The 14066-nt window shown below is 41.8% G+C and overlaps 1 protein-coding gene across 1 annotated transcript in view; it reads right to left on the bottom strand.

Annotated features, from left to right (window-relative positions):
- LOC112266045 (collagen alpha-5(IV) chain) overlaps window positions 1–14066 on the bottom strand; it is a 45949-nt gene that overhangs the window by 756 nt on the left and 31127 nt on the right. The window contains exons 6-7 of the mRNA XM_024443537.2: window positions 10358–10570; window positions 5515–5687 (exon numbers count right to left, since the gene is read on the bottom strand). Coding sequence (XP_024299305.1) covers window positions 5515–5687; window positions 10358–10570 — 386 coding nt within the window. The remainder of the gene's footprint in view (window positions 1–5514; window positions 5688–10357; window positions 10571–14066) is intronic.

Genomic DNA, 14066 nt, shown 5'->3' with positions numbered 1-14066 from the left:
GGATATGTATTTGTTGAAGTGTGATTTGAAAAGGCCTATTCTGAAAGGAATAATAGACTGAGTGCTATCTGTCTGATATCCCTCAGACAGCATTACATTGAATGTCTTGGAATAAAATCAAATTATAGATTTCACACAATCTAATTAGTAGGTTATTTCTGTTTATGCTGAAATGTCTTCTTACTTGCACAGAAGTCTGCATCATACTGTAGCTATTGCTACTGTGCTACATTTTACTGTAGCTCTTCACTGCTCCCCTGTGGCCATGGATTGCAGACATAAACTACAATAAGCTTTGCCAGACATTGTCAATGCAAGTTTAACCTTCATCCCCAGGCTCAATGGCTGGTGGACGACATGAAAGCAATTTTGATCAGGATAAAAACACAATAGGACACGTCTTCATAAAAAATGTTTGGAAGTCTACAATTTAAAATAGCAGCAAAAAGTGAACACTCATTTATTAAAATTAAATATTGTCACGCCTCCCTACATGTCTCTAACTGTGTTACAACACTATTGAGCTTGGAAATGACAGGTGACCTGTACAACTGTATGATTAATGGTATAGCAGAGCTTCAGGGTTGTTAAAAGGACATGTAAATTACATTTAGTGGTTGCAGCATTTCAATGGCACAGAAAATGTGCATCGGACGCACATGCACGCACACACACGCACGCAAGCACCCCCATACACACACGCACGCAAGCACCCCACACACACACACACACACACACACACACACACACACACACACACACACACACACACACACACACACACACACACACGGAAGCACCCCCATACGCACACACACACGGAAGCACACCCATACACACACACACACACACACACATACACACACGCACGCACGCAAGTACCCACATACGCACACAAACACACAGACAAGTGTGACAAACACAGACATATTCCATTCTGAACTGTTTCAGTTCATTACAACTATGGAGGGGAAATGTTGGGCATACAATGCTTCAGACCCTTATTTATACATACATATTTATACATGTGGCTGCTGCTTGCAATACAAAATAACAAGAGCGGCCTTTGAGTTCATTTCTATGGGCAGTTATACAAGGCAGTTTAATTTACCAAAACCCTATGCTTGTGGCTGACAAATTAAGATGATACAGTAGATGATATACACAGTAGTATGGCAGAAAGTTAAGTAATTGCTTTACCTTTAAGTTAATTTAGCACTTCCTGGAACAGAAAATTATTCAACTTAAGGCTGACAACAGTCTCTTTTTTAAAATACATCTCTAAACGAACTCAAGCTATACAATACAATTTGCACATGAATTACATTACCATTAGGGAGTGAAGTAATTCACACAGAAATGAGCATCGAAACACAATGTTAAATAAGTGCATCGGTTATACAAGAGTTATGTGCAACAGTGTCCATACAGACAACACTTTTTGAGGTATTTCTCAAGAAGTATAGTACAATATTTTGTTTGAAAAGCAAGGAGGTCAGTTAAAAAGGGTGCAGGCAAGGCACAACATTGGAAAGCAATATGGAAATCAAGGTGATATTATTGTACAGATAAATGGGAAATGCACAGCCTACTCACTTTGGTATTAAATGTGATTAATACAGTGGGTATGGTTCCATTGGAAAGAATACATAGAAAGGGTCCAAATGGAAGTTTATGCAACACGCCAATGGACAGTGAAATTATGATAACTATATCTCTCCATATAAATACTACACTAAAGCTCAATCTATTTAAAGGGCCAAGTTGAGAGCATGTTAACAAATTCTTAATCATATTATTCAATATCTCCCTGACAAGGTGATTATTACAACATAATTGATTTATGTCCATTGTGGGTATACAGCAGTATTCAACCAACTACAGTGTTTACAAATCTAAGATAAAGTTACTAAGACATTCTAATGAAAATACATTTAGTGATATGAGCGACATGTTTCTTTGCTAAATAATTTTTTGGTAACACTTTTACTTATGTCGGTATAATGCATTGTGACCTGTTATAAGCATGTATTGGCTCTCAATCTTTTATACACATACATCTGTTAAAACTCAGGAGCACTCTGAGATGCTACAAAGATATTGTAAGGGTATCATACATTTTAAAGGCAGTGCATTATTTATTTATTTATTATTTATTTTTTCACCTTTGTTTAACCAGGTAGGCTAGTTGAGAACAAGTTCTCATTTACAACTGCGACCTGGCCAAGATAAAGCATAGCAGTGTGAACAGACAACAACACAGAGTTACACATGGAGTAAACAATAATCAAGTCAATAACACAGTAGAAAAAAAGAGTCTATATACATTGTGTGCAAAAGGCATGAGGAGGTAGGCGATTAATTACAATTTAGCAGATTAACACTGGAGTGATAAATGATCAGATGATCATGTGCAAGTAGAGATATTGGTGTGCAAAAGAGCAGAAAAGTAAATAAATAAAACAGTATGGGGATGAGGTAGGTAAATTGGGTGGGCTATTTACAGATGGACTATGTACAGCTGCAGCAATCGGTTAGCTGCTCAGATAGCAGATGTTTAAAGTTGGAGAGGGAAATAAAAGTCTCCAACTTCAGCAATTTTTGCAATTCGTTCCAGTCACAGGCAGCAGAGAACTGCAAGGAAAGGCGGCCAAATGAGGTGTTGGCTTCAGGGATGATCAGTGAGATACACCTGCTAGAGCGCGTGCTACGGGTGGGTGTTGCCATCGTGACCAGTGAACTGAGATAAGGCGATGCTTTACCTAGCATGGACTTGTAGATAACCTGGGTCTGGCGACGAATATGTAGCGAGGGCCAGCCGACTAGAGCATACAGGTCGCATTGGTGGGTGGTATAAAGTGCTTTAGTAACAAAACGGATGGCACTGTGATAAACTGCATCTAGTTTGTTGAGTAGAGTATTGGAAGCTATTTTGTAGATGACATCGCCGAAGTCGAGGATCGGTAGGATAGTTAGTTTTACTAGGGTAAGTTTGGCGGCGTGAGTGAAGGAGGCTTTGTTGCGAAATAGAAAGCCGACTCTAGATTTGATTTTGGATTGGAATGCATCATAATTCATTACACTCGCTGGCTTTAAGTGAAATGTTCACGCTTTTCCCTCCAAACTCAATTGCTGATAACAAAACTGATCCTAGTTCAGCTGTCTGGCGTTAACAGCTGATCTGTAACTGATGTACTCCCAATAAGGTACCAATCTTCTACCAGATTGCTATCATATTCTTAGCACACAATAGACAACATAACATCCAACAAACAGACAGGCCATCAGGTAACTAGACAGGCAGTTAAAGTGGAATTCCACCACTTTTTAAACTTGTATTCTTTATCTCCAGCACCATTTTCAGTTTTAATGTTGATGACATCATGTGTTTCTTCTTATCTTTTTGACTACAGACCATTTGCACATACAGTATGTAGACTGGGATGGTGCTGGAGATAATGAATATGAGGTTTAAAAGTGGTGGAATTCAATCTGAACTTTTCATTCAAATGTGCATCCAGTAATGAGAAAAAATGTGTTTCTGACCAGGCTAAATGAGTCCATTCAGCATGCTGTAAGTAATAGAGCAGCAGTAGCAGTAAGGAGAAGGAGAGGCCATGCAGACTGCAAAACATCTCTGGATTCAGTGGGTAATTCCTATTTTTATTTGACAAAATGTGAGAGTGAAAGGTGCAAAACATGATCACTCTTTTTAAAAGCATGTTTAACTTTTGCACCATGGATTTTGCATTATTTTAGATCACCAGTTTTGTTGTGTGTGCATTTAAAAAAAACTTTTGCACAAAACATTTTGTATTATTGAAGACTTTTGAGTCGGACAGTTTCTTTTTCAGTGTGAAGAGCATTCCTCCCTCTCCTTATTACATAGCATCCAACAAGAGTCCTCAGGCAGTCAGGCACTTTGTCAGGCAGTTAACTTTCCATTCAAATGTATCAAAAAGACTGAGTCCTAGATTCAATCAGTTCAGCGTTAACCCACAACTACATAGCATATCATTTATTTTGTTTAGGGCGGTGTCGGAGGTGTAACTGCATTGGAGATGTAAAATCCACAAGCTGCTCCTGGCTATATACACCAAGTCACATTAGTAGAAATCCCATGCAGTGATACAAGTTCAAACACGGTATGTGAGAATCTAGACCTCGATTAGGCTGATATAAATCCTTATTATTTTATTTCGTAATTTTTGAGTGTCATTATTTATATATAGCCTATGTTACAGAGGTCAGCCTGCCTGCAAGGGAGAACCACTTCCTCCTGATTCAGGCTCACACTGATGCTCGAACCTAGGACCTCTGCCTTGCTAACACACGTGACCGCCTTCCTTGACATACCAACCATTTTTTTTTGAGCTACTGAAAAATATCGAATTAAATTGCTCCTTCGGATACATTTCACGCTAGCTATGGAGTGAGCTTATGGTATGCTATTAACTCTGTTACACTCACCCCTTCTCAACTTGCTTCAAAGCAAGTGATTCCGGATGATGACCTGAACCCAACTGCTCATCAGGGTCACGGCACTTACTTAGCGAGAACCCCTTCCTCCTGATTCGTCCTAAACCAAGGCTCAAACCTAAGACCTCTGATTTTCTAGCAAATGTGTCAACATATTAACTGTTTGACATATATTAAAAATGTATTTATTCAATAGCGCCATCGGCTCCAACGCATGATTATGCTCTGCAGCTGTCGGTTATCGCGGCTTAATGCTGAACTGATTGAATCTAGTCCTGGATCACACTGACCATCTGCCATAAAACAGTCAGTCATAAAACAGTCATTTAGTAATAAAAACAAAATACAAACAAAAAAACCAGTAAAACTGAGAACAAAACGTCAGATTGAGCAGATGCCACTAACAGGTTGCGTCTCAATAGTCTTTCCTTGCTTCCTTGTGCACTCTCCTTCTGTCTATCCCTTGCTGAAAACATCAGCGTGAGCCGAGGAGAGGACTGGAGGGGATGAAACATGGAAAACAGGAACAGCGCATGTAAGAATTGAGACATCCTTTGGTATCCCAGGAAGCACAATGATTGAAACACTGTCTTTATTGAATTAATCAGTCTCTCTGTTGCCCTACAGTGGCTGATAATGGGAGGTGCATCTCCAGTTTATTCCCTATCAGTTCTAGCTCTTAGGGTCACTGCCACTGCTTCATACAGACCTGCCAGTGACTGACTATACTCCCCTGCTAGTCTCCTTTCACTGTCTGAGGCCTGGGTTTACTGCGTTAGCAGAAGAAGTGTGAGCATATGTCAGACCACATTACAGCAATGCATTGATGAATACTCTACTGCGATGTTGCAGCTGTAGGCACAAAGTTCCTTTATATAATTATGGAACTAACTGAGACATGGTTTTCAAATGAATATTACAGCACTCACTAGTTCATCAATAGAGTGCCGGATAATGTGAAAACACCGGGTAAATGTGTACTGTATAATGAATTACTATATGAAGAAGACAATATTCACGATATGCTGGTTTTACCTGAACATGTTTTCAGGGTCCAACAAGGCCAGCCAGTAGCTGTATGAGTCAGTGTAGTAGTTGCAAGTCCCTCGCCTATGGCACTCAATGAAGGGAATCTTCCGGACCTCTTCTAGGCAGGACCACGAAGAGGCCAGCAGCTGACCAGAGCCCTCCGCTCCAGCCCCTGTTTGCTGTGAACACACTTTACATATATAACATGATATCATATGATATAGCACAGAATGTCATCTTTAGCACTACCAGAGTTCTATTACCAGCAAACCAAGACTCTGAAAATCATTGTGGACATATGGTGCATTCAGAAAGTATTCAGACCCTTTGACTTTTTACACATTCTGTTACGTTCACAGCCTTATTCTAAAATTGATTTAAATTGTGGGTTTTTTTTCATCCTCAATCTACACACAATACCCATAATGGCAAAGCACTGTTTTACAGGAAACTAATTGACAACATACTTTCCGCAATCTTATAGGAAAGGACATTCAACAAGCATAGCAGTTATACAAATGACTGATGATCAGCGGAGAGAAATTGATTATCAAAAATATTGTGGGGGCTGTTTTGTTAGACTTCAATGCAGCTTTTCACATTATCGATCATAGTCTGCTGCTGGAAAAACAAATGTGTTAGGACTTTACACCCCCTGCTAATATTTTTTGATAAGAGTTATGTCTAACAGAACACAGAGGGTGTTCTTTAATAGCAATCTCTCCAATATAATCCAGGTAGAATCAGGAATTCTCCAGGGCAGGTGTCTAGGCGCCTTAATGTTTTCAATCTTCACTAACAACATACCACTGGCTTGAGTAAAGCGAGTGTGTCTATGTATGCGGATGACACAACACTATACACGTCAGCTACTACAGCGAGTGAAATGACTGCAACACTTAACAAAGAGCTGCAGTTTGTTTCAGAATGGATGGCAAGGAATACGTTAGTCCTAAATATTTCAAAAACTAAAAGCAATGTATTTGGGACAAATCATTCACTAAACCATAAACCTCAAACAAATATTGTAATGAATAACATGGAAATGTAGCAAGTTGAGGTGACTGAACTGCTTGGAATAACCCTGGATTATAGACTGTCATGAATACACACAGGGGCGCTAGCACATGCACTTAACACACATGTACATTGTAATATTGTTGTATGGTGGTGTCATACATTTTGTGTTGTGGATATGTGGTTGTGTGACAGTGTTATATAATGTACTGTTTTATGTTTAATGTAAGTGTCTTAATGGGTTTGGAACTCAGGAAGAGTAGCTGGTGCCTTGGCAGCAGCTAATGGTGATCTCTAATAAAATACCAATGCAAAATAGCAAAGGGTCTGAATACTTGTGTAAATAAGGTATTTCTGTTTTTGACATTTTATAAATTAGCAAAAAAAATCAAAACCCTGATTTTGCATTGTCATTATGGGGTATTGTGTGTAGATTGATAAGGAAAAAAATAATTTAATCAATTTTAGAATATGGTTGTAACGTAACAAAATATGAAAAAAGGGAAGGTATCAAAATAATTGTTGTCTCCACCTTCTTGTCCTTTATGCTGTTGTCTGTGCCCAATAATGTTTGTATCATGTTTTGTGCTGCTACCATGATGTGTTGTTGTCTTCAGTCTCAATGTAGTGTTGTGGTGTCTCTCTTTTTGTGATATGTGTTTTGTCCTATATATATATTTTATCCCAGCCCCCTGCAGGAGGCCTTACAGATTGATTGCACAAAATGGAAATTGGTCTTCTGCTGTGCCCAACCCCTCTGATATACACACACACATGTATATCTGAAGCGTTACAAATTGATTGGGCAATCAACATTTAAATGTAATTTCCAATTGAGCACCGACATATGCAGCATTTACTGTGAATACAGACTCCACTAGAGCGGAGACATTGCCTTTAAATTTGAATCATGCTGTAACGTCAAACTTCAGGACTACGGATTGAATCCAGATTGAATCAAGGCAGCTACTAGTGCAGTGCCCGTTGGGCAGTTTAGGGGTTAAGTGTCTTGCTCACAGGTACAACCGCAGGTGATGGCATCTAGGACACTGATGGCAGCAACCCTCAGGCCCTGACCTTAGAGAGACATTATATTTCTCTATTTGGTTAGGTCAGGGTGTGATGTGGGGTGGGCATTCTATTTTTTGTTTTTAAGGTTTCTTTATTTCTATGTTTTGGCCGGGTATGGTTCTCAATCAGGGACAGCTGTCTATCGTTGTCTCTGATTGGCAATCATACTTAGGTAGCCCTTTCTCCCTCCTTTCAGTGTGGGTAGTTAATATCGTTTGTGGCACTTAGCCCTGTAAGTTTCACGGTTGTGTCATTCGTTTGTTGGCGACATTTCAAAAATAAAGAAAATGTACGCTCACCATGCTGCACTTTGGTCTACTTCCAACGACACCCGTGACAGAACTACCCACCACCAAAGGACCATGCAGCGTGGTCAGGAGGAGAGGACACGACGGAAACCTGAGAGGCAGCCCCAAAATATATATTTTTTTGGGGGGGGGGCAGATTACGTGGGCGTCGGTGCTGAGGGGTGAGTCCGAGACCGAGGAGGAATTCTTGGACCGTTTGAGCGAGAAGTGGTTGGCAGTCGTGAGGGATGAAAGAGTTTGGAGAGGTTGGAGTTTGGAGCAAGACAGTCGCTTTGAGGAGCATGTGACTGGTCAGGCACCGTGTTATGGGGTGAAGCGCACGGTGTCTCGAGTGAGCATTCACAGTCCGGTGTGCTCTGTGCCAGGGTCCCGCATTTGCCGGGTGGAAGTGGGCATCCAGCCAAAATGGGTTGTTCCAGCTCTGTGCTCGAGACCCCAGGGCACCTTCACGGCCCAGTGTATCCGATTCCCGCCCCATGCACCAGGCCTCCCGTGTGTCTCTCCAGCCCGGTTAGTCCTGTGCATGCTTCAAGGACCAGGCCTCCTGTGTGTTTCCCTAGGCTGGTGAGTCCTGTGCCGTCTTTCAGTGCGGAGCCTCCAGCGACGTCTTTCAGTCCGGAGCCCCCAGCGAGGGTGCCCAGTCCGGGGCCCGCAACGAGGGTGCCCAGTCTGGGGCCGGCAACGAGGGTGCCCAGTCCAGGGCCCGCAACGAGGGCGCCCATTCCGGGGCCCGCAATGAGGGTGCCCAGTCCGGGGCCCGCAAAGAGGGTCCCCAGTCCGGGGCCCACAACGAGGGTCCCAAGTCCAGGGTCGGCGGCGAGGGTAGCAGTCCGGGGTCGGCGGCGAGGGTCCCCACACCAGAGGCACCACCAAAGCGGTTTGAGCCAGAGGTGGAGCGGGGTCTACATCCCGCACCAGAGGCCCTGTAAGCTTAGCCCTGTAAGCTTCATGGTTGTTTCTTTCGTTTGTTGTTTTGTTGGCGACATTTTAAAAATAAAGAAAATGTACGCTCACCACGCGGCACTTTGGTCTACTTCCAACAACACCCGTGACAGTTCCTCTTTCTCAGACTGTAGTTCCTACCATGACAAAAGAGTAGCCAGCACAAAGACAAAGCCAGCCCATATAGCGCAAATGCGGTATGATTTTTTGATATAATTTGGCGGTTAAAAAAAAAAACTGTCACGGCTTCTGCCGAAGTTGGTGCCTCTCCTTGTTCGGGCGGTGTTCGGCGCTCGTCGTCACCGGCTTTCTAGTTGCCACCAATCCATGTTTCTGTTTTCCATTTGTTATGTCTTGAGTGTACACACCTGGTTCCCATTTAGTTATTATTATTATTTCCTTATTTAACCCTCTGGTTCCCATTATGTGTTGTGCGTGATTGTTCCTGTTATGTGTTAGTCTTGTGTGTTAGGGTTTGTATTTCCCTACGTACTGTATTTCCCTATTTTGTACTGTTTATTTTTTCCTGAGTGAAGTACATTATTTTTACTCAGTTCTGTTTCCTGCGCTTGAATCCGTCCTCACCTATATACCACTGACGCTGACATAAACATACATCACATTGACTCTGAAGAGCATGCTTGGGCAGACAAGGAAACATGCCAGCATAATTTTCCATTTATTCATTTCAATTTAGGGTTGCAAAATTCAAGCTAGCTAGAGTAACTTTCTCAAAATTCCCAGGTTTTCCAAAAATCTTGGTTGGAGGATTCCAGATGTCCTGCTAATTCCTTTCTGATTACAGGAATATTCCAAACGGGATTTCTGGATTTTGGCAAAGTTACTGGAATTTTGCAACTGTAATTCAATTAAATTGGGCATTTTACCCAGCAGAATGGGGATTCCCGGCTATCAGGGCAGACCCATATTTACTTATGGAGTGACATTGGAGTTCCTTCCTGTGTTATGTCTAGGACAATCTGTTCAAACCAGTGTATACTAGAGCAGAACCTGCTGACATATCTCTCCAGTGAGTCACCAGAGTGGGGGCCATACCAAGCGATGCATGGCTTCATCCGTGGACAGCTGGTAGGAGTAGTCTTTGCGGGAGGCTTAGCGGCTCGTGCTGTCTGTGTTGCAGAATAAGAAGGGCATAGTAGAGAAAGGCTGACAGAAACGAGGCTGACAGTTCCCCAGTGTACCTGGACAGCGGGCAAACCAGAGAAATATAATCAATGTATTTCTATTGCGCAGAAAGCAGTATATCAAGGAGCCGGAACCGTTGTTATGTTATCGAATAGAATAGCAGGGATTGGGTTCGTCTTCGGAGACTGTGTGTGCATGTCTTTGGGTTATATACGGTATATGCATGAATATCTGTGTGTGTGCGTGTGTGTGTGTGTGTGTGTGTGTGTGGTTGTGTGTGTATAAATGTATGCATGCCTATGTATATGTATTTATATGTGCATCCATGGATGGATGCGCATGCACATGTGTGTGTATCCTCATACCCAGATTCTGGCCATGGCCTCTGTTGTTGCCATTGATGAACAGGAGGGAGTATCCAGAGTAGATGAGGTTGCTGCCCCCTGGGCACTGTGGCACGTTCTGCTTCTGGTTGTGAAGGGTGAATCGGAAGCCGTCCTGTACTGGCCCGGCAAATTAGGGACCTGGAGGGCCTTGGGAGCCTTTGGATCCCGGAGTCCCCTGCTCACCTTGGATACCTGAGGAAATAACCCCATAGTCTCTTTTCACAGACACTCTTTTCACAGACCCTCTGCCACAGTGTCTGTTTAACACTTTCGGGCACTCTGCAATTGATACTTATAAGTCAGGGTTAATAAGTAAGATTCCATGTATGGATGAGAAACAAGTAGCATAATAAAGATAGGGAGGAGGATACATGGTGTGTGTGTGTCTGTGGAGGTTCTTCAGAGGAGGAAGGGGAGGACCATCCAACTCAGTGAATTTCCTAAAAATAAAAATAGTGAAACATTTGAAAAGTTATCCTTCTAGATAAAATTATACAAAATATATTAATGTCACCAAATAAATGATTAAAGCACACTGTTTTGTAATGAAGATCTACAGTAGCCTCAACAGCACCCTCTAGGGTAGCACCATGGTCTAGCCAGAAGACAGCTATTTTCCACCCTCCTCTGGGTACATTGACTTCACAATACAAAACCTAGGAGGCTCATGGTTCTCACCTCCTTCCATAGACGTACACAGTAATTTTGACAAGTTCTGTAGGACGCCCTCCAACATATCAGAGCTCTTGCAGCATGAACAGGCATGTTGTCCATCCAATCAAGGGATCAGAGAAGGAATCTAGTGCTGAAATAATTATCTACAGCTAGTTAGCACTGCAGTGAATATGTCTCAAACAGAGAGAAAGACAATACCTGAACAGTTTTGAACAAATTAGTAAAAAATGACCCTGCCCTGAACTTAGTCACTGTTAACAGCCGGCTACCACCCAGTACGCTACCCTGTACCTTAGAGACTGCTGCCCTACGTATATAGTCATTGAACACTGGTCAATTTAATTAGGTTTACATACTGTTTTACCCACTGTGGATTATAGGAATATATTAAATACTGTATTATAGTCCAGGCTCATCCTATATAATTACTGCTTGTCACGCCTTTGCTATTCTTACACTGTCCATATTATCTATACACACCACCGTTCAAAAGTTTCGGGTCCATTAGAATTTTTTGGTGCATTAAAATAACATCAAATTGATCAGAAATAGAGTGTAGACATTGTTAATGTTGTAAATGACTATTGTAGCTGGAACCGGCTGATTTTTAATGGAATATCTACATAGGCGTACAGAGGCCCATTATCAGCAACCATCACTCCTGTGTTCCAATGGCACATTGTGTTATCTAGAATTGGCTTCCTATTTCGCAACAAAGCATCCTTCACTCATGCTGCCAAACATACACTTGTAAAACTGACCATCCTACCAATCCTCGACTTTGGCGATGTCATTTACAAAATAGCCTCCAATACCCTACTCAACAAATTGGATGCAGTCTATCACAGTGCAATCCATTTTGTCACCAAAGCCCCATATACTACCCACCATTGCGACCTGTACGCTGTCGTTGGCTGGCCCTCGCTTCATACTCGTCGCCAAACCCACTGGCTCCATGTCATCTACAAGACCCTGCTAGGTAAAGTCCCCCCTTATCTCAGCTCGCTGGTCACCATAGCATCTCCCACCTGTAGCACACGCTCCAGCAGGTATATCTCTTTAGTCACTCCCAAAACAAATTCTTTCTTTGGCTGCCTCTCCTTCCAGTTCTCTGCTGCCAATGACTGGAACGAACTACAAAAATCTCTGAAACTGGAAACACTTATCTCCCTCACTAGCTTTAAGCACCAACTGTCAGAGCAGCTCACAGATTACTGCACCTGTACATAGCCCACCTATAATTTAGCCCAAACAACTACCTCTTTCCCAACTGTATTTAATTTATTTATTTATTTTGCTCCTTTGCACCCCATTATTTTTATTTCTACTTTGCACATTCATCCATTGCAAAACTACCATTCCAGTGTTTTACTTGCTATATTGTATTTACTTTGCCACCATGGCCTTTTTTGCCTTTACCTCCCTTCTCACCTCATTTGCTCACATTGTATATAGACTTGTTTATACTGTATTATTGACTGTATGTTTGTTTTACTCCATGTGTAACTCTGTGTCGTTGTATCTGTCGAACTGCTTTGCTTTATCTTGGCCAGGTTGCAATTGTAAATGAGAACTTGTTCTCAACTTGCCTACCTGGTTAAATAAAGGTGAAATAAAATTTAAAAAATAGCTTGTAAAAGTTTATCATTTGAAAATGCTAATTGATCAATAGAAACCACTTTTGAAATTATGTTTGCACAGCTGAAAACTGTTGTCTGATTAAACAAGCAATAAAACATGCCTTCTTTAGACTAGTTGAGCATCTGGAGCATCAGCATTTGTGGGTTCGATTACAGGCTCAAATGGCTAGAAACAAATAACTTTCCTCTGAAACTCGTCAAGTTTATTCTTGTTCTAAGAAATGAAGGCTATTCCATACGTGAAATTGCCAAGAAACTGAAGATCTCATACAACACTGTGTACTACTCCCTTTACAGAAAAGGTCAAACTGGCTCTAACCAGAATAGAAAGAGGAGTAGGGGGCCCCGATGCACAACTGAGAAAGAGGACAAGTACATTAGAGTGTCTAGTTTGAGAAACAGACTCCTCACAAGTCCTCAACTGACAGCTTCATCAAATAGTACCCGCAAAACACCAGTCTTAACGTCAACAGTGAAGAGGCGACTCCGGGATGCTGGCCTTCTAGGCAGAGTTGCAAAGAAAAAGCCATATCTCAGACTGGTCAATAAAAAGAAAAAATTAAGAACACAAAATAACACAGACAACTGGACAGGGGAACTGTTAGAGCTCCTCTGTCCACATATTTTGCACCTGTGATAACACCTGTGTCAACATTTTTTATTTGATTCTTCTTAGTTTACCTTTAACTTACTTAGCTAGCTGATGCAGCTAATTTAGCCTACTCACAACTTGACTCAAACAGAGAGGAATGCTATTTATGTTAGCTAGCTGGCTAATGCTATCCAACACTGCAACTCTTCCAAGTAAAGGTAAGCTTTCGATTTTATTAATTTATTGCAACGGTGCCTGCCGGTGTAACTGCTAAACTGCTTGCTGTACACTGTACTGTTGTAACAGTATAACTTTAGACCGTCCCCTCGCCCATACCTGGGCGCGAACCAGGGACCCTCTGCACACATCAACAACAGTCACCCACGAAGCATCGTTACCCATCACTTCACAAAAGCCGTAGCCCTTGCAGAGCAAGGGGAACCACTACTTCAAGGTCTCAGAGCAAGTGACGTCATTGATTGAAACACTATTTAGCGCGCACCACCGCTAACTAAGCTAGCTTTTCACATCCGTTACAACTGCATGATTATACACATGGATTGGATTGTTGGTTTACTAACGCGTTAGTTCTAGTAGCTATGTTGACTATGATGTTAGCTAATATGGTGTCAGCGAAAGGCTGTGTAGCGGTTAGCATTTTGGTCAGAACAAATCAAGCTTCAAACATGGAATGCAACGCAATTGGCTTCACGGGAAAAAAAACTAATACAAAACAATGCAAAGAAAAACAGAAATATTTACCACAACAAACAAAAGTGCA

The sequence above is a fragment of the Oncorhynchus tshawytscha genome, linkage group LG13 (assembly GCF_018296145.1).
Source record: "Oncorhynchus tshawytscha isolate Ot180627B linkage group LG13, Otsh_v2.0, whole genome shotgun sequence".
Classification (NCBI taxonomy): Eukaryota; Metazoa; Chordata; class Actinopteri; order Salmoniformes; family Salmonidae; genus Oncorhynchus; species Oncorhynchus tshawytscha.
The sequence above is the reverse complement of the archived record's forward strand: the minus strand, read 5'-3'. Positions and strand labels throughout refer to the sequence as shown.